General features: G+C 39.6%; 1 protein-coding gene across 1 annotated transcript; it reads right to left on the bottom strand.

Annotated features, from left to right (window-relative positions):
- Nucleotides 1-7,548: 7,548 nt before the first annotated feature.
- serpinh1a (serpin peptidase inhibitor, clade H (heat shock protein 47), member 1a) lies at nucleotides 7,549-19,871 on the bottom strand. Its single transcript, XM_077547502.1, has 5 exons — nucleotides 19,726-19,871; nucleotides 13,306-13,922; nucleotides 11,758-11,856; nucleotides 9,875-10,107; nucleotides 7,549-9,800 (listed from the first exon to the last, which is right to left on the bottom strand). The coding sequence occupies exons 2-5, from the start codon at nucleotides 13,898-13,900 to the stop codon at nucleotides 9,498-9,500; spliced, it is 1,230 nt and encodes a 409-aa protein (XP_077403628.1). The 5' UTR covers nucleotides 13,901-13,922; nucleotides 19,726-19,871; the 3' UTR covers nucleotides 7,549-9,497.
- Between the last annotated feature and the right edge of the window lie 6,707 nt (nucleotides 19,872-26,578).

The raw sequence follows: 26,578 nt of genomic DNA, 5'->3' as shown, positions 1-26,578 counted from the left end.
TGCGTGCATGTCTCTGCTCTTCTCCAATTCGCTCCCAATTAGTCAAATGCATAATCAAATACTACAAACTGGGAACAAAATAATTCACATTCCACTTTCCTAGTGTGTGCCTGTTCATTGAACGCACCTTGAGTCCACTGCAGGAATGACTGCTGCTTTTTCTTCTGCTTCTCCGCGAAAAACATTTGCTCTTGTTACAAAGCGTTTCTAAAACTGGAAACCACACGTGTGTTCTTCATGTGTTTTATTAAAAACATGCGTAGGCAATGCCAATGCTGTCGCGTGTCTTCCACTCTGTGGACAGTACTCAGCTACTTGTATTTGAGTAACATTACATTCAAGTATCTGTACTCTTACTATCATAATAAAATTAAAACAAAAAGTTTTTACTGCGAGTGAATGTTTAAGCCGCTACAGGTATTTTAATCTCAACCCTGTATTTAATCATTTTATTTTAAATGTTACCATTTCTTGATAAATGTCAGTATTTTTGCAATGTATGCTTTGCAAACAGTTAAAAAAAAAGTCTATTAGACTCTTAAACATGCACATTTGCCTTCAACACTGAAGCCAAATAAAAATAATGCAAATGGAAATGTTTATGAACAATATCTGTGTCTATTAGTATTACCACTATTTCTGATATTAAGATGTGACAACATCTTCGTTTTTTTCTGGCTAACAAGATAAAGCTAAAGGTTTAACCGATTACGTATAATGTCAGTGGCTGTGTTTTGATAATGACCCAGCTAGGAAACTATGATTATTTTTTATTGTATGAATATGCTGACCCAACCATTCTGTTTGCACAGATGCCAGCATGCAGTCAATCAAAGCTACTTGCAAAGCAGACAGACTAATTTTATAAGTTATAATTGTTTCATGTTAGATGTGTATTTCACATTAATAGTGTTATTAATTATTGATTTAATGAAAAGCACTTCGAATTGACCTACATATTTATTATTCACTGTTACATCTCAACAGTAGCCAAAAGCGATCATGGCAACAAGTCGGCAAGTAGCCTATAACAATATATATAAAAAATAAGACTAAATAGGTGTTGAGCTGTAAATATATGTTGCCCATTATTGTAGCCACCAGAAAAAAAGACTAAGGCCAATGCCACAGGTGGGGGAGGAGACCTCCGCCTGCTACATTCACATCAGCAGAAGATCTGCGAAAGACAGGACAGAGCAAGCGCAACACCTCAGGGCCCCCCAGGCCGCAACAGCGCCAAAGGACGACCCCCAGCCCCCGCCGAGAGCAAACCCAGGAGCAGGAGCGCCCCCCACCCCAACACGGCCCGCGCCCCCAACCCAACGCAGCAGGACGGGGCACTGCAGGCCCGCCAGGCACCCCACCGGTCCACAGCCCCCGCTCCCCCCATGAACCCCCGCCCCCCATCCACCCCCGCCATCCACCCCAACCCAGCCCCAGCCGCCCCCAAACCCCCAGACACCCTCCCACCCCCAGCACCCCCCCCACCCAGCCACCACCACCACCCCCCCAACCAAGCCCCCGACCCCACCCCCACCAACCGGCAGCCCCCCCGACCCCCAGATCCCGGGGATCCCCCGCACCCAGGCATCAGCGCCGAAGAGGGGCCGGGCAGCGGAGCGGAGAGGGCACCCATGCCCACCCCAACCCCCACCGAGTGGAGGGACGGAACACCGGGGGCAGAAGGGGAAAGGGGACGGAGGGCACCCCCAAACCGCTTGCTCTGTCCTGTCTTTCGCAGCTCTTCTGCTGATGTGAATGTAGCAGGCGGAGGTCTCCTCCCCCACCTGTGGCAGTGGCTTTAGTCTTTTTTTCTGGTGGCTACAATAATGGGCAACATATATTTATAGCTCAACACCTATTTAGGGGACACGGACAGGGGACCGCTGCACTGCTCTATACTGCAGTCTGCCCCAACCGATGGCGCCCCCCACCACGACACAGTTGTGTGGTGCATTAAAATTGGAGGGGAGTTGTAGGGTGAAGACGGTGTTTCCACCCAAAAGTGTGTTATGTGCCCTATATGTCTATACGATACGATACGATATACTTTTATTTTCCCCGTGGGGAACTTTTTCCTGGACTCCGTCCAGCTGCAGTTTACAGTAAAGAGAAAACAACAGAATAGAAAGAGATAAAATTTAAATTAAATAAATAAGAAGTGCAGCAATAAGTAGAAGACTTCCCAGAAGTCTTCACAGAAGTGTACATGTGTAGAGAAGTACATACATGAGGACTGCACACACCCATATACACACACACACTCCTATATATATATATATATATATATATACACATGAGTATGTACAGCACGGTTGCATATATTACACACACACAACATTGCACCATATATCTTATTGCACTGGGTTAATGTCGGTTGTTAAGCAGTTTGATGGATGTCGGCAGGAATGAGTTCTTGTAGCGGTTTAGCCTGGTTCTGGGGGCCCTGAATCTCCTGCCAGAAGGCAGTAGCTGGAACTCATGATGCAGAATGTGAGTCAGTGTAAAAGTGTATTGTGCAAAACTAGTGCAGTGAATTAAGAGGAGCGACCAGCGCGCCACCCCCAACCGGGCGGGGGCGGGAGGCACACCCACCCATCAAACCCCCATCCACCCCACCGGGCCCCCGGCGGGCATATGGGACCAGCCCGGCGGGGCGATAAGGCTCGCCCCCCGGATACTGGGGCCCGCCCGAGGTGCCAGGAGGTCCACCGGAGCGGCGTGGGCACAACACCAAGCCACCCACCCTTCCGGGCGCCAAGACCCGAGCCACGGATAGAGCCCCCGGCCCTGGGGAGGGGGAGGAAGGCGGACAGGGGAGGAGGAAGGGAGGGGGGAAGGAAACGACAAGGAGGGCAAGGGGCAGCGGCAGGGCCGCAGAGAGAGGGGGAGAGGAGGAGGAAGGGTGACGAGGGAGAAGGGACAGGGAGGCGGAGGTCGGGCGGGGAGAGGCGAGGAGGGAGAGGCAGCAAGGGGGAGGGGAGAGGTAACCACGGGGCACCCCGGCGGCCCACAGGCCCCGAACCGCGTCGCCGGGCCCAGAGCGACGGACCGGATAATTATTTATTTATTTGTTTTTTACAGGTATAAATCACGACTTTTACAGATACAAATTTATACTTTTTTCTACAGGTACAAACAATTTTTACAAGTTACTTTTGCACCATATTTACCTTCATACTTCATGCTTCTCAATGAGGAGTGCAAGTCCAGCGAGCGCTTCAGTGCGTGAAGCCATCTTCCTGCGCCCTCTCGCACACACGCTGAAAGAGGCGTGTCGCTTACTTAAGGCGTTTTCCACATATCGGTAGACAGGCGGCCATGCGTGTATGACTGTCTCGCATTTTTTTAATTTAAGTACCGGTACTAAGAAAAAATGATACCGAGCCGTTTTTGATGCCAAAACATCGAGGTACGGTACTGGTACAGCTATCCCGTGCAACACTAAATACATATAATAACAATTACATTTTTGCAGTTGCAACTGTATGTAATACCATTACTACGACAATCAATGACAATTATGTTACGTAAATCAGTGCTGAGTTTATATTGTGAACTATGTGTACTCAACGACACACAAGAAAATACAATTAAACGGGTTCCAAAACAGTTCATGACCACATACCTGTTGAATTTCTACCTTCGAGCTCCTCATTCCTCCGCGATCCTGGCTGATTTACTGCTCGTGAAAGCGTCTGATTATCCTTCTTTTACACAAGTGAAAAAAAAAGTTTGTGTATTCCTCGTCGTGTCAAAAGGGGACACTGCCAAGCCATTAAGATCTGACTGACAAGGGTTCGCGTCCTGGACGTCCAGTCATCTTTCCTTTCTCCCCACTACTTTCAAGCGTGCCCAGGGGGTAATTTGTTTTATGTGACTCCGGGGCAATATAGTTACGTTTTGGAGCAGAAACCGACACAATATTCCCATTTTTCATCTCTCCTCAGGTCGCGACAGAACAGCTTGTTTGCTAATACTCGCTAGCAGTAACATGCCGCACCGGCAGATATAAGCAATGCGTCATTGGCTTGGAGCGATGTTGTGAATGAACTGTAACCAATTACGTGAGTCACTGGCCGCATCAAGAATTACTGTATGCAAATTGCATATGGCCATGTTTTTTCCCCTCCTCGTCATTGGCGACGTGGCAAACGGGGAGCACGCACCCTGTAAAATTGCACCAGCAACATAAAATCTATTTATAATGATTTGACCGGGCTGTCGGCCGTTTCAAGCTATTTTTAGATCGATTCATTAGTCCGTGTGCCGGCGCACTCGCATCGTTCAAATCAAAACTCGATTTCCGGTTCAAATCGGTTCTTGTTACACCCCTAATATATATACACACATCTTCTTTTAGAAATGTAGTATCAATCTTAACTGATTTCACCACGCCAAAGCACAGGTTTGTTCCAAATGACCACAACGGGAGGCTCACATAGAAAATACAGGACTCTTTATTACAGAAAAAAATGCCAAGCAAAGGCAACGGGCAAAAGTGTAAAGCAATGTAGCAGTAGCAATAAAAACTCAATAGACCAAGAGCAGTCTTCACAGAAAACAATTCTTAAAAAGATTCACACAGCAAACAATAATAATTCTTTACAGAAACCACTAAACTCTAACAGTCAGACTAGATACCGCCCACTTACGATATTGCACTTTGCCCGATAAAACCTTTACAAAAAATAAATAAAAGTTATAATTTCCTAAAAAGAGGAAATAAATAAAAGGCCCATAAAATAATTCGAGAAAAATTCGAAAAAAAACAGTGACACAGAACTCCTGATTGGGCACTCATACAAAGACAAACATTATTTGTTGTTTCTCATAAATAGTCATTTAAGTAAACAAGTCATAGCTTTTGGACAATAATCCCTCACGAATAGGGCATTGCTTCCAAAGTGTTACACAAGTGCCTGTAGGCTAAAATAGAACCCAAATTGTATGTGAGAGATATCAACAGGTGATCAATTTCTGACAATGAATTAAATTAAATAATTACCGTCCTGACGGATTCTCTGCCACTTCGTGTCGCTTACTCAGTGTTAAGTGTAAAATGTTGCTAAGCCAGTCCACAACAGTCTCGATTCACTTGTGCAAAATGTTTGACGTCCTCGTGTCTGTGGCAGTGGCCACATGCGCACCTGCAGCAATCAATGTGGGATCTCACAAGCGCCAATCCTTCCTCACATTTAATGTCTTTCTCCAGGTCCCAGAACCCCTAAAATGTCCCCCCAGGTCCTAAAACCCACCACTACGGGAAAGAAAAATATAATATAAATAAATATTATAAAAATAAATGATCGTCGTACTGCACAGTGCACAACCTGCACTTCATCTTCAAGTTTTTGCCAACACACACACACACACACACACACACACACACACACACACACACACATATACATATATATATATATATATATATATATATATATATATATAGAGAGAGAGAGAGAGAGAGAGAGAGAGAGAGAGAGAGAAGAGAGAGAGGCTGCAGTGGACGAGGTTCGTGGACTTGAGGCTGCAGCGGACGAGATTTGTGGACTTGAGGCTGCAGCGGACGAGGTTCGTGGACTTGGGGCTGCAGCGGACAGGGATCATTGACTTGCGGCTGCAATGGACGGGGCTTGACTAGCTGTGGCTGGGTTGGCTTGACTAGCTGTGGCTAGGTGGACGAAGCGGGCTGAGACTTAGCACCAGAGATAGCCGTAATCTATGATAAAGTGACCAAGAGACATGGCAAGACATGGAGGATCTAAAAGCACGACATAGGGGAACAGCAACAAACAAACAATGGACTAACAAGAACTGAACAAAAGACAGGAGACTCAGTCCCCGTCCACACAAAAGCCCGTTTTAATGTGTCCTCACAAGTTTCTTACCGTTTAGGCCATTCGTCCACACGACTGTGCGGTTTTGGAGCTTGAAACCAATTACTTTTGAAACTGGGCTCCAGACTGGAAAGATTTCAAAACACGCCCCATACGCTTCAGTCTGGACACCATTTGCAGGATACTCCTCCAGTGATGACGTAATGGTTGCAGCTCGATGACGACGCATTGACGTACTTTGATGACATATGCTCCAATTCTCGCCTGACTGCGCGAACCGCCAGTCTATCAACCACAACGGCGAATAGCCGTGTCATAGTCGTTTTGCGCAACCTCCTTAGCTTGCTTATGCATTTGCAGCTAAATATTTTGCTTATTCCCACGTTCAACAAGCTGTGTTGTACTTGAGTCACCCGCCATTGTCACGTCTCCTGTGTTTGTATTCTTCATGTTTCGATACATGCAAAGTCCTGTTTGTTCTGTAATTTGCAAAAAAAAGTTAAAAAAGAAAAAATATGTTTGTCTTCTATGCTGATTCTTCATCTACGCTTTCTGTTAACTCCCTGTAGCTGCACTGCAGCGCCACTTCAGACTCGGCATATTCATTACAGCCGTTTAACGTCCTCAGCTTCTTCTTTTGGACACACGCATGTCTTGAAACGCTTCTGTGTGTACGAGATTTGTATAAGGAACAAATCCGGCTTTGCTTCCGTCTGGCCTCAATGCACCAACACTAACTGACATGACGAGATACTCCTGAGCAAGACACAAGTGGCAGGGAGCACTGATTGGCTGACACATGAGGAAGGTCAGGCAAACACAGGTGGATCACACAAAGCTTGACAAGACAAGGGAAGGACACAAGGGACATCATAACAAAACAAATATTTTTGGTATTTTTTTTGTACAAGTAGCTAAGTTGATGTGTCGAATCTGCTGCTCTCTGTCATTCACTTGCATTTACCTAAAGTATCCTAGTTTTTAATTGGTTAGTGTTTAGTCAGCTGATAGGGGATCAGGAAGTGTTGTCGCTCTTGCTGCCGTGTATGATGAGTAAAGTTTGAGTGAAGAATGAATCCGTCTCCATCCTGCCTTTTTATTTTATAAACAGCGTCCCATTAACCACCATCAAATTCTCACATCAGACTATAGGTATGCTAGGTGTATTTCTCGTAAGTTTCTGATGTTTTTTGCGCAAATTTGACACTTTATAAAGTGGCAAATTTATGAGTTTTTTCTCGCAAATTTGCCACTTTGCAATTTTATCTAGTGGAAAATTTGCACGTTTTTTCTTGGAATATTGCCCCCGCGCTCTAAAAAAATAAATAAAATAAATTTATATGTGGCCCTAATACGCCGTCGTATTGATATGATAGAACATGTTTTCATATTATTGAAATCAATAGTGGGTTTTTTAATTGAATGAATTATTAGTTCACCACTAGATGGTGCTAAATATTACAACTGTCGGTTTAAGTTGAAACATTCCAGAGGGCTCACAATCCCCCCTCTGTGGTATTTCATGGTCTTATTGAAATTCCCATGAAAACCTGCATTCCGCAGACACGCCCAAGGCTTAATTGCCACTACAAACACAGACACAAATCGTGGATGAATAAGCAATGTGGACATGCCTGGACCAAATATTTTCAATACCTTTTGGTTATTTTTTTTCCCATGTTAATCAAAAGTCAAGACAAACAACAGAAACGTTTCAAAAGTCAAATTGTATTTAGCAGGGATAGCTCATATCAAACCAATGTTGACCAAATTAAAGTGAAAAAGAGTGGTAAAAGGAAGAGTAGTCATCTTGGACTTTTCATAGTTGGGTAAAACCGACAATATTTATGACCACATCAGAAACCATATTAGGCTGACACACTAACACAGATTCATTAGATTCAACTAATTAGTCATTTTACAATGTTACACCAAATAATAGTCTTCATAGATGCTCCGAATAAAGACATATATATATATAAAGACATATATTTCTATTCAGATCTTTGAGGAATGGTATCAATGTGCTTAATTTAAAGCAGGGGTGTCAAACTCATATTAGCTCAGGGGGCACATGAAGGAAAAATATTGCCAAGTAGGCTGGACCAGTAAAATCATGGTATAACTTAAAAACAATTGCCGTCAGTTATACGCATATCTTCACTATTTGCAGGCCAGGCCTAACTTCCGGGCATGTTATATCTACTCATTTTGCATATATATTGTTCCCAGAATGCATTGTGTGGTGCAGTTAAAGAAGTTATAGAACGTTAAGTCATGTCATATGTGTTTGTGTTACCAGTAGCTGAATGTGTGTCATATTCAGCATGTTTATGTTTAATTTATGTTGATCTTTATTTTAGTTTGTTTTTACAACAAACCGTAACTTTAGGTTGTGTGTAAAATAATGACATCCAAGTCAATTCCATGTACAAGTTGTATTGCTCATCTGAAGATTGCTTGTGAAATGACAAATGTATATGTTTTGATTTTAGCTGTCTGTTTAATTCGGCCGACATTACTAAAAAAAATTATTTTAAAATATCATCTCGCGGGCCGGATAAAACCCCTTTGCGGACCTGATCTGGCCCGCAGGCCAAATGTTTGACACCCCTGCTTTAATGGGATAACTGACTCATTGAGTCATTTTCCGCAGTAAAAAGTTAATATTTTGTCCAGAATTAATTCAATAACTTGTTTTCATGTACAATTAATACCTTTAAAAACACATTTTTCCACTTGCCGTCGACTCAAGATGACATCACCTGTGCTGAGGAAATAGGCCACTAATGGCTCACCTGTTTTCTGGGTTTGGTCAGCAAACTTAGCCTTGGTTGGTTATTACCTGTTTCCGGAGCACAGGTTATGCCATCTTCAGTTGACAGCAAGTGGCAAAATTAGTTTTTAACGGTATCAATTGTTCATGAAAAATAATGACGTTATCACAGTAATTATTAGGAGTGGGTATCTTTGACTGTCTCACAATTCGATTCCGATTTTTGGGTCTGCAATTCGATTCAGAATTGATTTCCGGTTCAGAGCGATTTTTGATTCACAATGATTTGATTGACAATTTTTTCTGCTCCAATTTATAAATGTACAGAGAATCGTCATGATCTGCACCAGTCTGAATTGCTAATGCGTGCTACTCGCGGCACTTTTACCACTCAAAAGAATGGCTATTCATACAAAACGCTTCAGGAATGTTTACCGAGAAGCTTCCTACGCTGAAAAAAAACTTTTATTGGCATAACTTGATTGTGACTTTTTCCTTCTATTCTCTAATGTGGCTACAACTTAACAGAGTATCAGAACTCATGGAAACACACTGCCCCTAAGTGGCCCAATAGTGTAAAATAAAGGCACACACATACAAGGGCAAGACAAGTGCAATTTAAATAAAATCGATTTTTTTGACATTTAAAATCGATTCCGAATCGTACTAAATGAGGATCGCGATTCTTATAAAAATCGATTTCTTGGCACACCCCTAGTAATCATAGACAAAATATCTTCTTTCTGTTGAAAATGCCCTTGTATTCCTTTAAAACTAACATATTCTCTCTCTCACTAACTAACATATTTGCATATTCTCTCTTTCTCTCTCCCACACGCAAACATGTGCACACACACAAATATAGACAAGTCAATTAGTAGTTATAATTCATCTCTCATCTTTTCACCCTTTGGCCTGACCATCCTGCCAATGAACAGGATGGAGTTCGTCTTCTGGTCCTTCACCAAGAAGATGAAAGGATGGTCTACATAGAACAGTTTGGGGGACTTCAGCTTGTCAGAGCTAAAGATGGTAGTGTCCATCTCATTTCCTTCCGTGGACAGCTCAATGGTTGCTGCATGGTAGACAGTAGACAGGTAGAGGTCCTTTTTCCCAGATATGTTAGACAGGTCCGCTTTGGATTTGTTCACTGCGTCTGTCAGGCCCAACTTCTCAAGGTGTTTCTAAGGATGAATGGATAGATTAGGCAGCATAAACTATAAAATATTTCAATCTAAGTTTTTAGGTTGACAATTACCTGCAATTTGTGGCTGACTTCCATGCTGACTTTGGGCATAGACAAAGCCACTGCTGTTTGCTGCACCTTACTCAGCCATGTCTCCAGTTGCTTCTTGTTCAACATCTTCTCCACTCTGTCCAGACTTTCCACTTGATGCGGCATGATGAACACCACACTAGACTTCTTATGAGCCAGTGGCATGTTCAGGATGGACAACTTGTTGGTTGTGTCATCATAGAAGTCATAAAAACCTAATAAAGTAAATCAGTATGGTATAAATATTATCCTCTATATAGCACCTGCCTCTGGTGCCTCTGATTGGATAATATTTGCTAAGTGAGGTGGGCACCTCATTCTCTCAGTCATTGACGGATGGCCACATTATCGGAGAGTAAATTATGATGTGGAGCCTTGAAAAAATACACAGACTGAGAATGATCGTCTGTACTGACCCGGATCGATGGACGTAAACCTGCTTCCGATGGTGCACAGTCCGTGAATTCATCAGAGACTTCGCGTTATAAAGAAAATGCCGAAAATTCGGAAGCACTCATTTTCATTGTTTTTCATTTAACCTTTATTTAACCAGGAAAAGTCCCATTGAGTTACTAACTCCTGGACAAGACAAGCGACAGATAGTTGTATAACAGATAAGAGACAAAACAAAACTCGCCGAAAGGTGGGTATCTGTCAATGACGGGCCGACGTAACAATGGAAGTGCCAACCTCTGTCATTTTCTGTACTATCAATTTCTATTAACTCATTTGCTCCCCAAAACGTACAAAAACACTCTATTTTAAATATTGCCACGGTCTCAAAAACGTATTTATACGTTTTTTAATGTTTTTTTTAGGCTTCGATGCAGCCTCTGACCTGAAGAGATTGCTTAAAGCAATGGTAGTCATTACAAAAAACGACCAGCAGGTGGCAGCAGAGTATAAGAGATCAAACAGAGCCATGTTGCAAAAAAGCTCTTTTGCCCAGTGTTTGTGAATAATGATTAAACCTATATTCTAATGCTAATTGCTGCAAAAAGGAAACAGGTACAAATATATTTTTGAAAATGAAAATGAAAGAAGAGACTCTAATCTTTCTGTCGGTAGGTTCCATGTTTTTATAGCAATAGAACACAATAATCTGTGGGCCAGAAAATCCAGTAAAACAGCCGGGAGCGAAGGGGGTTGCTTTAGTGAAAATGGCTGGGGGGAACATTAGTTAAATGGAAATCAATACCTCTCTTTAAAATATGATTCATTGTTTAATCAACAAAATGATCAACAGATCAAGCACTTTTCAGCACAAATTCTGTCACGTAAATTTGAGCAAATTTGACTCCATTTAGAGTGGTACCAAAGAGACTCAGTTTTAGAGTAATATTTACACTTGGAAGTCAGTAAAGTAAAGTATTGGAGAAAAAAAAAAGAGAAAATCATTCAATGGTTGAAAAACGAATTGATGACCTTCAGCTTAGTAGACTGCCACACTACTACCTGAGCTATGTCCCTCCTACTGTTTGCGTATATCCAAGAAAAGACCAAGAGCCCAAAAATGGTTTTGGGCTGTTGGAGTTACGAAGAGTCCAACTGACAAGAGATATGCTATCATAGCAGGAACTGCGTGGCTCAATGAATAGGTCAGCTGTCTCCCAAGCTGAAGGTCATGAGTTCATTCCTCAACCCTTGAGTGAGTTTATTTATTTATTTATTTATTTTCAATTCTTTATTTTACTCTCTTTCAAGTGTAAATATTATTCTAAAACTGTCTCTATTTGGTCCCACTCTAAATAGTAAAATTTATACAGAATTTACTATGTAGTATTTACCCTTGTAGATAATAAGGTTACCAATATTTCAGAAATTTTATACAATGCCGTGTAATCCTACACCACTGGACAACCTACCTGTGCGGTGCATCATCTCTATCGAGACAGTGTAGCTATGCGAGACCATGAATCCACGGTTGTCAACCATCTTGTGGTGGAATTGCTCATCCCAGTGAGCTGTGGAAAAAAAGAACAAAAAATGTGGTCCAATAGTATTTTTTATCAAAATGAATCTCAGCTGTGCTTTTTCTGGTCTCACCATTCAGCTATTAGCCCTGTCCCTGGGATACCCTACCATAAAGCTCACTGACTACATAGCTCCTAGGATCATACCCCAACACCGCTACTACAGACGACGACGGCTCAAGGAAGTTCTAAATTCACCCAGTCCAATATATAGTCAGATACTTAAATTTTATGATACCAGTTTTACTAATCAATAACTTTGTTTGAGGAACAACTTTTTAATTTTTAGTAGCAATTTTTTTTTGCACATTAATCCCAGAGACCTGAAACAAGGGTTTTATTAAAAAATAAGAATATGACAATACAACAAATAAATAATTGGTTAGCCTTTTTGATATAATCAATTGTTTATATTTCTTAAATTAATGTGCCTAGCAGCAAACTTTATTTTCTTGTCTAGGAACACCGGCCAATTTCAAACACAAATGTAAATTTCAGTTTAAATTTAGTAGTTCTGAATGGGTTGTATGGTCTTTTAGCTAAGCTAAATTAAGAAAGAAAGAAAAACAAGCTCCACCGTTCAGTAATTTTGAGAACATTTGTTGAACAGACCTCAAAATCAAAACTCAGGACTCTACTGCGAAAAAAAGACACATAACATTGATGATCTTATTAATATTATGCATCATATTAATACTTAAAGAATAGGCCAATCATCCTGGCTGACGTATGCCGTAAGTAGCCTTTGTCAACGAGAAGTAGCCATCACCACAGCTAAGTTGTCCTCGTCACAGCCAAGAAGCCATAGCCCCAGCCAAGTCAAACCACTCCACAGCAAGTCAAGTCAGGCAAATCAGGTCCTGTCACGCCACGCTCCGTTCCAGTCATGGCGACCAGTCTACTCACGTCCTGTCCAGTCATGGCGACTAGTCCAGTCACGTCCCATCAAGTCATAGTTATCTGCTCACCTTTTTCCCTATGGTAAATTACACCCCACGCATTGCACTTGATTCCTGTTTCCCTGCATTTGGGTCCACCATCCCTCAACTCACGTTCCACCCTGTCAATCTTCAGTTAGCTTAGCAATAAGTATGGCTTCGCCGTCTTTCCTTTAACGGAAGCATAGCTTATTAAAATGGAGGCACTGATTTCTGATTTAGAAGCTACTCTCCGGCATGTTTAGCTGCATAGAAGCCAGCCGAAGCTTGTCGCTAGCTAGTTTGTCTCAGTGGTTCAATTATGGAGAAATTCTCAGTTTTGCTATTCATTGTGTTTTGATGAAGTGCAATGTGCAAATTTTGACTTGCAGACTTATTTTGAGTCGCCGATACTGTTCCCGTGATTGTACAGTCCCGAAGTCAGTTGAGATCTGCAACCCAAGTGGCAATAAGCTGTATGGAAAGTTAGAGGGATGATACTACAAGTAATATTCATACTTACGTTTAAAAAACATAGCGTTCATTATCATTGCGCCATCAGTCTGTTCCACATCCTTAGTGACCTCGGGCACTTTGCCATCAGTGGACTTGGCAGCCCATTTATTGATGGCATTCAGAGCACTTTTCTTATCTTTGAAGTTAATTTTTGATTGGTCACAATTGTAATGTTTTTTACTGCTCTTCATAAAGGCATCCACAAAGTTGACAGTACTGGGTCCATACAGACGGTTGCTTATCTTCCAGGTGACGTTACGTGTCTTGGTGTCGCTCAGCTCAGTCAAGAGCTCAGCCAAGCCAGAATGCAGCTGCTCGTCTGTTATCTTGGCTGTATTCAGAACGGTTTTGACTTGAGAGGCAGTCGAGGCTTTCCCCCCAAGAGCTACGAGACCCAGTGAAGAAGCCACCACCACAGGAGAAATGAGGATGTTTTCTATGTTCTTCTCCTTTGTCATGTCTTGGTAAAGACTGAAAGCCAAGTTGGCGCTGCTGTCAGCCAGCGTGATGGCGTGTTTACTAAGGACTTTGTCAGCAGAAGCAGCCGTGGCAGCCGATGTTGCAGTAGCCAGGAAGGCCAGAGCGACCAGATTTAGCCACATGGTGCAGAGCCTAAGTGAAAACCTGAGAGATGAAGAAGTGAGATGTGAAGGAGACAAAAATCACACAATGATGTCACAGTACAGACGCTCCCCTACTTACGAACATTCGAGTTACGAACAACGGTACATACGAACATGTCTGCGCGTACAGTATGTCGAAAAATGTTCGGAAAGAGATGCTGAAAGTTAGATTTTGCATTGCGCGTAGTGCTTCTTTCCGCCGCTAATACCAACGCTTGGCGCTGTGAGAGCTCATTGGAGGCTGAGCAACGTGTTGAGGAGGAGGAGGAAGAAACGCCGGTCCCCATGAAGGAGGAAATAACTTTTGAAGCCGATTCCAGCGACGACGAAGAATCTCTCATGATATAAAATCCTCCTCTTCCTCCTCCTCCATCATCTCCTTAAGCATCGAGTACATCTTCCAAAAGTAAGTTAAACTTCATTTTATTTATCTTATTACGTACATGTACATACTGTGTGTGTCTCTTGCTCTCTCTCTCTAACATACGTAGTACAGTACAGTACTGTACGTATTCTCTCCATTTTATTAAAAGTTTTTTTCAGTACAAACCAATGCAGGTTACTTGTACAAGCCTTAAACATACTTATATAAACCTTCAATATACTTATATAGGCTTTAAACATGAATTATAATAAAAAATATAGCACTGAAGCAACTTACGAACAAATTCACCTTACGAATGATCGTCCGGAACGTAACCCGTTCGTAAGGTGGGGAGCGTCTGTACTACAGTTTAATAAAAGGCTAAATAGTCTGCATGAATATTTTGTCTGTCTTCATTTGGAATGTTCTTTGCCCCCAAGTTACTGCTGTCAAGTTAGTGACATAGTTTCGGGAGCAGTATTGTCCATTCAGCCCCCTTTTAAGAATATTAACAGAGGGTCCATATCACGCTATTTTAAGTCATTCCACCGTTAACTATAGGAATATACAGTATATGATTAAATCTTACCTTTTACACCATGGCGATGTAATTTCTTATGAAATATGAGTTATTTTGCTGGCTATTTTTCTAACCCAGAAGACAGACGCACAGTAGGGGTGGGTGATATAGCTTAAAAATTCTCTCAAGATAAAATAAAAAATGTATAAAAAATATAAACACAACATTTTTGTTTTTGCTCCCATTTTTTACGGAATGAACTCAAAGATCTAAAACGTCTTCCACATACACAATGTCACCATTTCTGTAAAATATTTTTCACAAACCAGTCTAAATCTGTGATAGTAAGCACTTCTCCTTTGCCGAGATAATTCATCCCACCTCACAGGTGTGCCATATCAAGATGCTGATTAGACACCATGATTAGTGCACAGGTGTGCCGATAATCGGTGCTGATATTTGGTTTTATCTAGTGATGCACGAAAATGCTATTTTCAACCGATACCGATAAACCAATAATTTAGAAAGTGCCGATAATCAATAAGTAAGCCAATATTTGTTTGCAAAATTAACTTGAATACAAAAATACTTTCAAGTCCTACTATAAGTTTACAAATGTACAATGTACAAATACATTGAAACATTGTGTAAAGCACCATGAAGCTTAATTTGATTTATATATCTGCTTCAAAGACAACCAGGAACTAATTTTGAGTTTGCCAAAACGAAACAGTCACGTTTTAAAAATGCAACAAAAATATGCGAGTGTTGTGGAATTTTCAGTAGTTAGGCGAGATGAATAAAAAAGTCTTACAGAGCAGTCTACAAGAAAAGATCTGTGAGAGTCTGCGCAGTAAATTATCATGGGAAGATTTTTATGCAGCTTGGTTAGGTTTTGGGAGGAGAAAGGGAGGGTCAGCTAGACAGGAAAGCAAGCAGTCTGTTTCGAGCAGGCTTATATTGCTTTATGTTAGGGGTGTTAGAAAAAATCGATCCGGCAATATATCATGATATTACAGCGTGCAATTCATGAATCGATTCGATATGCGGCCGAATCGATTTTTAAACATAAATTTTTTATGGAAATATTCAACAAAACATCTTACTTAGGGTTCACGCTTTAAGCATGTAAGAATGTTATATTAATGAACATTAAGCCTTAAAATTTTATTTCAGTGCTGTTCAAACATGAAACAGACTGGAACCTGTTTGTTAAATGCAGTGGTTCAGTTATAAGCCTGAATTTTCAGATAAATAAATACATTTTCATACAAATCTTACAGTATACATGTACAAGTTTACTGATTAGTATTTTCTAAATTTGAGTAAAAAAAAATCGCAATAATCAATTTATAGATTGGTATCGGGATTAATCGTATTTAATCGAATCGTGACCTATGAATCATGATACGAATTGAATCTTCAGCTACTAGGCAATTCACACCCCTACTTTATGTACAAGAAGTGTAAAGCCCATTGTTAAAGAAAATACAAGTGTCCACAATACAGTATAAACTTGTTATGTTTATAATACAGGTTAAATAGTTATTTTCCATAGCAGGACAGTAAAGAAAGCCCACACTGGCGACTGCCATGTCACCATAATGCATCTGCTGTGAACACGAGGTCACGCCCATTATGATGTCACAAATATGCAACACTACTGTAGGAGAGGGGAGGGATTGAGGAATTGGGCACAATTTGAGCCACAACTACAACAGATGGCCCAACATGGCATGTCAATTATTATCGGCGGATTTCTTTATTATCTGGTTTATCTGTATGACGTCAAATTGGTTGATAATTGCCGATAATTATCGGCCACCGATATTATCATGCATCCCTAGTTTTATCAAATATCGGAATTGGCCTTTTTACAAATCTAAAGGCCGATTAGGTTGGTATCTCACCGAGCTGCACTGCAAAAACTAAAATCTTAAGTAAGATATAATTTCTTAAATTTAACTTAAATTAGCTCATTTTGATTTGATTTGAAGTTATTTTTTACTTAAAATGAAATTGTCAGGCAAGATCATTGTGCTTATTTTAAGATACTTATTAATTAATTTTCTGATTTGATCGGCACGGTGGCTGACTGGTTAGCACGTCTGCCTCCCAGTGCAGAGGACGAGAGATCGAGTCTGGGCTTTGGCCTTCCTGGGTGGAGTTTGCATGTTCTCCCTGGGCTTGCGTGGGTTTTCTCCGGGTGCTCCGGTTTCCTTCCACATTCCAAATACATGCATGACAGGTTGATTGGACACTCCAAATTGTCCATAGGTGTGATTGTGAGTATGGTTGTTCTTCTCTGTGTGCCCTGCAATTGGCTTGGAACTAGTTCAGGGTGCATCCCGCCTACTGCCCGAAGCCAGCTGGGATAGGCTCCAGCAACCCCCGTGACCCTTGTGAGGACAAGCGGTTAAGAAAATGGATGGATGGATGGATCTTATTTGATCAAGCAGTTTGGGCATTGAGTGTTAACAGACAGTTTTAAGTACTGTGAGGATTAAAACAAGCATTTCCCGCATTTTAAGATGACAATTAACCAACATCAAAGGCACTGAACTGGGGTTTCATAAATTTTCTTATTTTAAGATTTTGCATAATCTAGTAATATGATAAATGGAAAAAAGTAGTAAAGTATGAAAACAGACGAGTGCAATATGGTTAATTTTATTATATTTACTAAGCTCATTTTTCCTTGCTTCAGTACCACCTCAGTGGTCTAGTGGTAGAGTGCCTACCCTCAGACTTAAAGATTGTGAGTTCAAGTCATGGCTGGGTCATGACGAAGTAAATGGGACCTGTTACCTCCCCTGCTTGACACTCAAGCTAAGTTATCCAAGCATAAAAAAAATAATCACGTATTTTAAGAAAATAGTTATATTTATTACAGCTTGAAAAAAGTCGGCGTTACTTGTTTTTAGTCTGAAAATACTATTTTCAAGACCGCAGGTTGATATGGGCTTAGTATTATTTTCTTATTTTTCTAAATCTTACAGGTAAATTTAAGTAAAATTTTCTTGTTCTGTTGGCAGATAATTTTGCTTATTTGAAGTAATATTTTTCTTATTTTACTATATTTTTTTCTTAAAATTTCTAACAGTCCTTTTTGCAGTGTGTGAATGAATGCTTGCGAACGTACGAAATTTAGGGTTTTCATCAGGATTTGTAAGATGTTCACTGTCAGTTTTTATTTGTCACAAAGACATTTCAAACATACTCAAATTTTCACTGTCCGGGAAGATCTTTTAAAACTTTTACGAACCCTGACGAAAACCCCAAATTAGCTACATACATTCGCATGCATTTATCGCTCAATGAGCTACAGGGAATATTTCTTTCATGGATTTATTAAAATTTTCACTTTATAAAAAATGATGCTGACACTGTAAACTCCCTCCATTTTTTATTTTTTAAAATTAAAAATAAATAAATAAGTTGAGACAGTTTGAAAACCTTATTTTACAGCAGAAAACTTTAGAGAAAAATTTACTTGGTTAGTTTTTAACTTAGCTCATATGCTGATTATCCTGGAAGCTCCCTGCAATCTTTTTTAGAATTTCAATACAAAGCTGTCAATTCTTCATACGTTTGAAATTAAAAGAAAAAGTTGTTGTTTTTTTAACGCTTTTACTGCGAATGAATATCAGCTTGAAATATCGGTTATTGTCTTCCTTGACTACTAATAATCAGTATCGGTATTAGCCTTGAAAAAAAACATTGGTGTGGACCTGATCGTTTTCTTGGGTTGAGAGAGGCTGGTGCTTGGAGAGTAGAATGACCTAGAATTTCTCAGAGAGGGGTGAACGGAGGAAAACACCACTTTGGCGACGTTTTTGCTGATTAATTAGAATTTCTAAATGGATAAAATCTCCAAAAGTTGATTTTTATTATATGGATTCTTTAATAAATAAGTAGATACATAAATAAATTACTAAATAGATCAAAAGGGACGAGCGACATATCTAGTTACTTTAGACTGTTGACAACAAAGTATCTTGACAACAAAAATTCCCATTTTACAATATTACAAAAATAATGTTTCAATGAGGGCACTATATTGAGTTAATGATAATATTGTTAGACAATATGCAGGATATGGATAAATTGGGGCTGCTCTAAATTATGGTTGTTCTGACTGTGCTCTAGCAATAAAGCTTTTCTTTGTAATATATTTAGAACATAATATCTGTGATATGAGTTTGGCATGTAATTCAAACATCTCTCAAGGCAAGACAGTGTTACATAACAGCCACGTAGGCGTATCTTAGCCAAAATTGTGGTCAATTTACATATGCAATTTATCTGATTTTAAAAAAAATATATATTTTTAATTGATTGGCAAAGAATGGTAACAATCACAGCATTTCTCTGTGCCAGAGTGTGAATGTGTGAGTGTGTGAATAATGGTTAATAATAATCCATTGTGTAGCATCTTTGAATGTCCAAAAAAGTCCTATATAAATCTGATGCATTATTATCATTATTTCTACAAGGTTTAGATATATGTGACGTGAGAAAAATCAGTTTGAAATGGAAGTTACATGAGTCATATTTCTGTAAATGTACAGTATATTCTATTTCATTACAAGTCAGTGGTATAATGGCTGGCAACTACATAGCTGCCACAAAACACAAAAAAACGGATACTCAAATTTATGGAAAACCACTTTGAAAGTAATATGAAGAAAACATATGTGCAACATATTTGAAAATGGGTCAAACAGACTCAAATCTCAAAGGTTAGGATTAGGCTGTGGCTGTGCATAATTTACTACAACTTTTTTCAATGCAGCCTACAATGGCATCACTGGTGCATGTCCTAAATCTAAACTTGTGATCTTTTTTCACATGCCTGGGTAATAATCAGGAGTTGAACACTCCTCACAATGCTACCCTCTATTTATACTTTTATCTTACCTTATTAGGTCCTTTCAGTGATTCCACCGCTTGTTCCCAAATCTGTTTCCAAATACACCTTGGACTGTTTTAAATGATGTATATCTTTCTGGTGCCTGCAGGCAGAGTTTTGTGAAAGAGTTGCAGGATTCAAGCTCAGTTTTATGTGAACAAAAATCTCTGCACTGGAGTCTTGTTACCAGGATGTCCCGCCCATGTATCCAAGGGAAAAAATCCTTCCCCTGCCAGGTCCTAAAGCCTGAAATTTCAGTACTTCAAGAGGAGTCAGACATCCTGTGAACTATAATAAAAGTCACCTCCCATTGCTGGCTGTTGAGTCTACAAGTTGGAGTCTAGATTTGCTCATCTGCTTGTGCTAAATCAAGAAAGCAGGCCATGAGAGTGGACAGAAAGCAATAATTTTAAACCAGCTGTGCTAATTTCAAATAAGCTATATTCTTCCAGCTGGTACCTCTGGGAACTGAACATTCTTGTTGCATATTTCCCATGTACAGGCAACAACTCTCTATGTCCTGATGAAATTTATGCCCATCCCCAACTAAATGAGTTGATCTGGGGTTTTCATGCAAGACATGCAGGAAGTAGAAGAAGCGGATGCATGTCTGGTAGACCACTACTGTTCTCTTCATCATATTTATTTGTGCTCATTTGCACATTCGGCCTTGAGACGGAATGCATTTTTTAATAGATAAGTGCAGTGGTTCTTAAACTTGTTGGAGATATTTTGAACCCCACCAGTTTCCATTGAAAATTAAGTTGGTTCAACTTAAGTAACCTTCTAGAGTACAAAACACATCACGTTTTTGTACTTGAGTACTCCTGTGGCATTTATAATGATGGCTGAGTTGAAACTTCAAAAGATGCATGCAAATTGTTACCTCAATTTTTTAAGTTGAGCCAACAATTTAAGTTTTTAAAGTGCACTCAAGGAACTACAACATCAGATTGAATTAATATGCTCCGGCAACCGGTCCCACAACTATTTCATTTAAATTGGATGAATGTTGGATGACTAAAATTTTGCTGATGTTCTTAATTTATTACCACGTTATATAGTTAGTTGTGTTGAATTTACACAGTGTTATGCTGAATTTACTCAACATTATTCTGTTGAATTTACTAAATGTAATTTACCTGACATTGTTAAATAAAAAATATCAATCCTCATTATGTTGAGTTTACTTAACCATTATGTACAATCTATTTTCTCAATTTACTAAAATGGTTGCAATTTTCCACCTATTAAAGCAAAATTAAGGCACATTAAGTTTTGCTTCACACTGGTTTGACATTCACTTACTGATGGAGCAGCGCCAGGAAGTAACAAAGTGTATTTAATTAGTTTTTCAGGTATCTACTTGAGTATTTTTTATTCTGGTGACTTTCTCTTTTACTTCTTGCTTTTCAAATTCAAATATCTGTACTTTTACTTTTTACATTTTGAAAATGGGGTAGTTACTTTTGGGGTGTGTGACGACACAAAGTAAAACACGTACATTTCACCACACCATGCACCGGAAACCAGACGATTCGTTAGTCAACAAACACACGCATATGGGGCCATTATTGTGCCAAAACTTTTATTTGCGTACTTCGATCCACAAATATGTAAAAATCATTTGTAACCGTAACCAAAGTCACGAATACGCAACGTGAATCTACAAATGTGTGACTGAAGTCACAAATGTGTGACATAAATCTGCATATTTGTACACTGATTTGTATGCGTAAACACATATTTAAATCCGTATATAATTTTGACCTGTAAAGCGTCTCTTGATTGACTGTATTTTTACATGTGACTTTTGTCACAGTCCTGCCGTGCAGGAGTCACGAATGCGTGTAGCGATTTGCAAATGCATGTATGGAGACTTGTTTGCTGCTCCGACCACCAGGGGACGCTAGCGCCAATAATATTTCTGTTGTTGCTTCAATCTTGTCAACTCGGCAATAGAGAGCGTTTTGTGTGTGTTTTTTTTGTCTTTCAAGGAGGGTGTTGAAGGTATTATTTGATTACTATATTAAGTGTAATCTTTGTGTGTTCAAAAATAATTGAAAAATGAGATCTGATGAAGAAGCCTTCTTTATAAAGAATTTATTTTAAGAGCTCTTAAAAGACACAAGAGTAAATGCTTACATTCATAACATAGGTGATGTTAAGCCTCGAGTGTGTCAATATGAAAACACACAGTCGTTTTATAGATGAAAAAGCATACTCCTCCTCTGAGGCTGGACAAAGGGTTAGTAATTATAATAGACAGACAAGTGATTTACTGACATGTTTACTCCAGTTCCCCGTCCAAAGCCGGAAATATATGATTAGACAGGTAATGCCATGCGACCTTGACTCCCTCAGACCCACAGTGTTATCTCCATGAGAACTTGAGAACTTGACTCCCATGTACATTCCTATCTCACCAGCTGGAAGGGAGTGAAAAGTTCCAATATACTTCACAACAACATCATCACAGTGTTATTCATTACAATACACAGTTATATTCCAATATATGTTTATAAGTAAATTCATAAACAGTAAAAATATAAATTGAAAATGTTAAATGTCTTCAGTGTATCATTGATTTTTTCCAGGTTCCATTGCTCTATGGCTCGTTTCAGTTCTCTCTCTGCTCTAATGAAATTAGTGCCATTGTCGGGACGCAGCTCTTTCATCTGTCCTCTTCTTGCAATGAAGCGTCGTAGGTCATTAATAAATTAACCAGTGTCCAGAGATGATGCTACTTCACTGTGAACTGCTCTTATTGCCAAACAGGTATTATAGCTGGATGTTTAGACTCCTCAGGCATGACAACATTACTAAGGCACCCTCCAACTCTCAACACTCCTTTATCCAGTATGGGACAGAGCTTGTATATGTGACTGCTTCGTTTCACACATTCACCCTTCTGCAGGCTGTATAATTCTTCTGTAAAACTTTTCTTTTTACATAATTTTATTATCTCAAATTCCGCCTGTTTAAGCTCTTCCACCGAGGGAGAACCATGTAAAGAACGGCACCGTGTCTTCCAGTGCAGTGTGTCACTTTCAATCGAAGAAGCGGTTGGGAACGCCCACACATGAATACAGCAGCAATTAAACTTTTATTAAAGCCAGAAAAAGACCCCACCCTTCCATCAAGTTACCGTCCGATTTCACTAATTAACAGTGATATTAAAATTATCACTAAGGCTTTCACATCTAGACTAGAAACAGTAATCTCGAAAATTATTCATAGCGACCAAACAGGCTTTATTAAAGATCGGCACTCTACTAATAATATTAGGAGACTCTTTAACCTTATTAGCATGTCACAGCGGCATGATAAAAAGGCAGTTATTATATCATTGGATGCAGGAAAAGCTTTCGACAAAGTAAACTGGTCCTTCCTCTTTGCTGTTTTAAATAAATTTGGCTTTGGGAAATCATTTATCCACTGGGTATCAGTATTATATGATTCTCCAAAAGCTACATTTACTACTAATGGGATTATATCTCAGAGCTTTACTTTACAGAGAAGCACAAGACAGGGATGCCCACTATCCCCTTTATTATTTGCAATATTTATTGAGCCACTTGCATTAGCCATACGCCAGGAAAGAAGGATTCAAGGAATTCACTCTGGGGTAACAGAACATAAAATTAATCTATATGCCAATGACATCTTACTTTATTTAGAAAAGCCGGCTACTTCGCTAGGGGAAGACAATTCATGGAACCCTGCAAGCCAGGACCCACACTACTCATTTCCTATAGGTAATTTAAAATACTTAGGCATAAAAATCTCACCTAAATTAACTGATTTAATTCATTTAAACTTTTCTCCACTTCTGGATAACATTTATAGTGACTTGGAGCGCTGGAATAATCTTCCTATTTCTCTAATAGGACGAATAGCCACCATTAAAATGAAAGTTTTACCCAAAATAAACTATTTTTTCTCAATGATTCCATTTAAACCTACGGCTAAATGGTTCCAGTTGTTGGACTCAGCCGTTACAAAATTTTACTGGAATAAAAAAAAGCAAAGATTAGTCTATCTACTCTTCAGAAAAGTAAATCCAAAGGTGGTCTAGAGGCACCAAATTTTATGTACTACTATATAGCTAACCAGCTACAATATATCGTTCTATGGGCACAACCCAACAGAGACACTAACTGTTGGTTGGAACTAGAACAGAAGGATTGTAATAACCTCAGACTTCGAGATTTACTCTTTATTACAACATCGATTAAGCATCATAATTGTTTTAAAAACCCAATGATTTCCGCCACCGTGACTGCCTGGTGGAAGGCACTAGAATTGACAAAAGCCCAAGTGGAGCCCTGTGGGCTTTCTCCCCTATGGCATAACCCCGACTTTCAACTTAACAACCAACCGTTTCATTTAGGTGTGTGGGAGCAGAATTACACATCTCCACCATCTCTTCTCAGATAATATGTTTATATCATATACATCCATGCTCCAAAAATACAATATAAAAAACTGAATTTTTTTACATTATCTACAAGTTAAAAATATGATAAAGAAAAAAATTCCAACACTTCGGGGTACGCTCCAACCGCCTGTTTTAGCTAAAGATATTAACAAGCTTTCTCCGACAACAACAAAAAAACTTTCAAAAATATATAAGTTACTTTCATATACTGATAAAATGTCTTTACCCATCTCGAAATGGGAGACAGACTTGTCTATAGCACCGGAACCTGACTTTTGGATTCAAGTTTGTGAAAACGCATTTAAAATGACAAAACACACAAATTTACAACTTATCCAATATGAAATTATTCACAGAACATACATTACTCAATATATGATGACGAAAATGGGACTCTCAGACTCCGATATTTGTCTCCAATGCTTACAAAACACTACAGACACTTATGTTCATGCTTTATGGTTATGTACTCCGGTTATGTATTTCTGGACTAAAGTCTTAGAAAAACTTTCCGCTATTTTGGACTGTAGAATACCTTTATCTCCAAACTTGTGTTTGCTAGGTGACCTAACAACAACTGACTTACCACATAAACAATTTCAATCTACACTTGTAGCCCTTACTATCGTTAAAAAAACAATTCTTGTTAACTGGAAAAATAAACAAACTCTGAATATCGACCAATGGTCTAACCTTCTTATAAATCACATTTTAATGGAAAAAACATCTGCCTCAAATAAAAACCAAATATCAAAATTTATAAAAACATGGCCTACGTGTATAGAATTTTTTAACCTAATTCTGGTTACTTAATTCTGTCTGTTAGCGAGAGCCACTACATCGTGATAACTTACATTGATGTTTCTGCATTTGGCAATTTATTATTATATTATATTATTAGTATGGGATTTTTTTTTAATGGGCTTTAGGTGAACTGATGAATACACACACGCACACACGCACATGCACATGCTCACCCACATACAAAAAAAAAATATATATATATATATATATATATATATGTGTGTATATGTATATATATGTATATATATTTAAAAAAAATAATAAATAAAAAACATTTTTATTACTTTTTTTTAAATTTATTTGTTTTTTAAAAAAAGGAGAGCAATGATGATGTCAAATCGAATGAACAATACTGAGCTCTCCTGAAAAAAAAAGAAAAAAGAAAAAAAGAAGCGGTTGGGATGAGGATCAGCACCTCCAAATCCGAGACCATGGTCCTTAGTCGGAAAAGGGTGGAGTGCCCTCTCCGGGTCGGGGATGAGATCCTGCCTCAAGTGGAGGAGTTCAAGTATCTTGGGGTCTTGTTCACGAGTGAGGGTAGGTTAGAGCGGGAGATCGCTCTGCAGTGATGCGGACGCTGTATCGGTCCATTTTAGTGAAGAAGGAGCTGAGCCGAAAGGCAAAGCTCTCGATTTACCGGTCGATCTACGTTCCTGCCCTCACCTATGGTCACGAGCTGTGGGTCATGACCGAAAGAACAAGATCCCGGATACAAGCGGTCGAAATGAGTTTCCTCCGCAGGGTAGCCGGGCTCTCCCTTAGAGATAGGGTGAGAAGCTCGGTCATCCGGGAGGGACTCAGCGTCGAGCCGCTACTCCTCTACGTTGAGAGGAACCAGTTGAGGTGGCTCGAGCATCTGGTTGCCTCCTGGACGCCTCCCTGGGGAGGTGTTCCGGGCATGTCCTACCGGCAGGAGGCCCCGGGGACGACCCAGGACACGTTGGAGAGACTATGTCTCTCGGCTGTCCTGGGAACGCCTTGGGGTCCAGTCGGAGGAGCTGGCTGAAGTGGCTGGGGAGAGGGAAGTCTGGGCTTCCTTGCTAAAGCTGCTGCCCCCGCGACCCGACCCAGGATAAGCGGAAGAAGACGGACGGACGGACGGATCTAAGCCAAATCGTAAGACCATAGCTGGCCCTATGTTGGGCCACATCCAGCATCCCGAATGTGGGCCTTTCTATAACCATAGCTGGCCCTACTGTGGCCCTACACTGGGCCAGACAACTGGTTTCTGATATCACATTTAAATAATAATGAGAGGGAAAATAAGACTCACAACAATTTCAGCATTATTAAAATATGTTTATTTTCTCAATAGGACATATTTTCTTGAAACAGAACATTTGGTTTCTAGTTTCAGCTGGTTACAAGAAATACTACCTTAACTGTAAATTATTTAAGCAAAAACAGCTTAGAATAAGACTTTTGTTCAAAAAGTATACTAAAAATAAACACTTGAATCAGGTCTCTTGAAGCACTCTTAAACACCCACAAAAAAATATTCCAAAAGTATGCATAAAATTCATGCATTTTATTTCTAATTATGGGGATACTTGACTCATTGAACCATTTTCAGCAGTAAAAAGTTTTTTTTTTTTGTATAGTTAATGTGATAACAT

This window comes from Vanacampus margaritifer, chromosome 16, assembly GCF_051991255.1.
Source record: "Vanacampus margaritifer isolate UIUO_Vmar chromosome 16, RoL_Vmar_1.0, whole genome shotgun sequence".
Taxonomy (NCBI): domain Eukaryota; kingdom Metazoa; phylum Chordata; class Actinopteri; order Syngnathiformes; family Syngnathidae; genus Vanacampus; species Vanacampus margaritifer.
This window is presented reverse-complemented; position numbering and strand designations above follow the sequence as displayed.

Excerpts from the sequence above, each read along its gene's own strand:
- serpinh1a (XM_077547502.1), bottom strand. The coding sequence starts at position 13,900 with ATGTGGCTAAATCTGGTCGCTCTGGCCTTCCTGGCTACTGCAACATCG. Across the intron at positions 11,857-13,305 it reads GAACGCTATGTTTTTTAAAC|CTCACTGGGATGAGCAATTC; the intron begins GTAAGTATGAAT and ends TTTTTTCCACAG. Across the intron at positions 10,108-11,757 it reads AGAGATGATGCACCGCACAG|GTTTTTATGACTTCTATGAT; the intron begins GTAGGTTGTCCA and ends TTACTTTATTAG.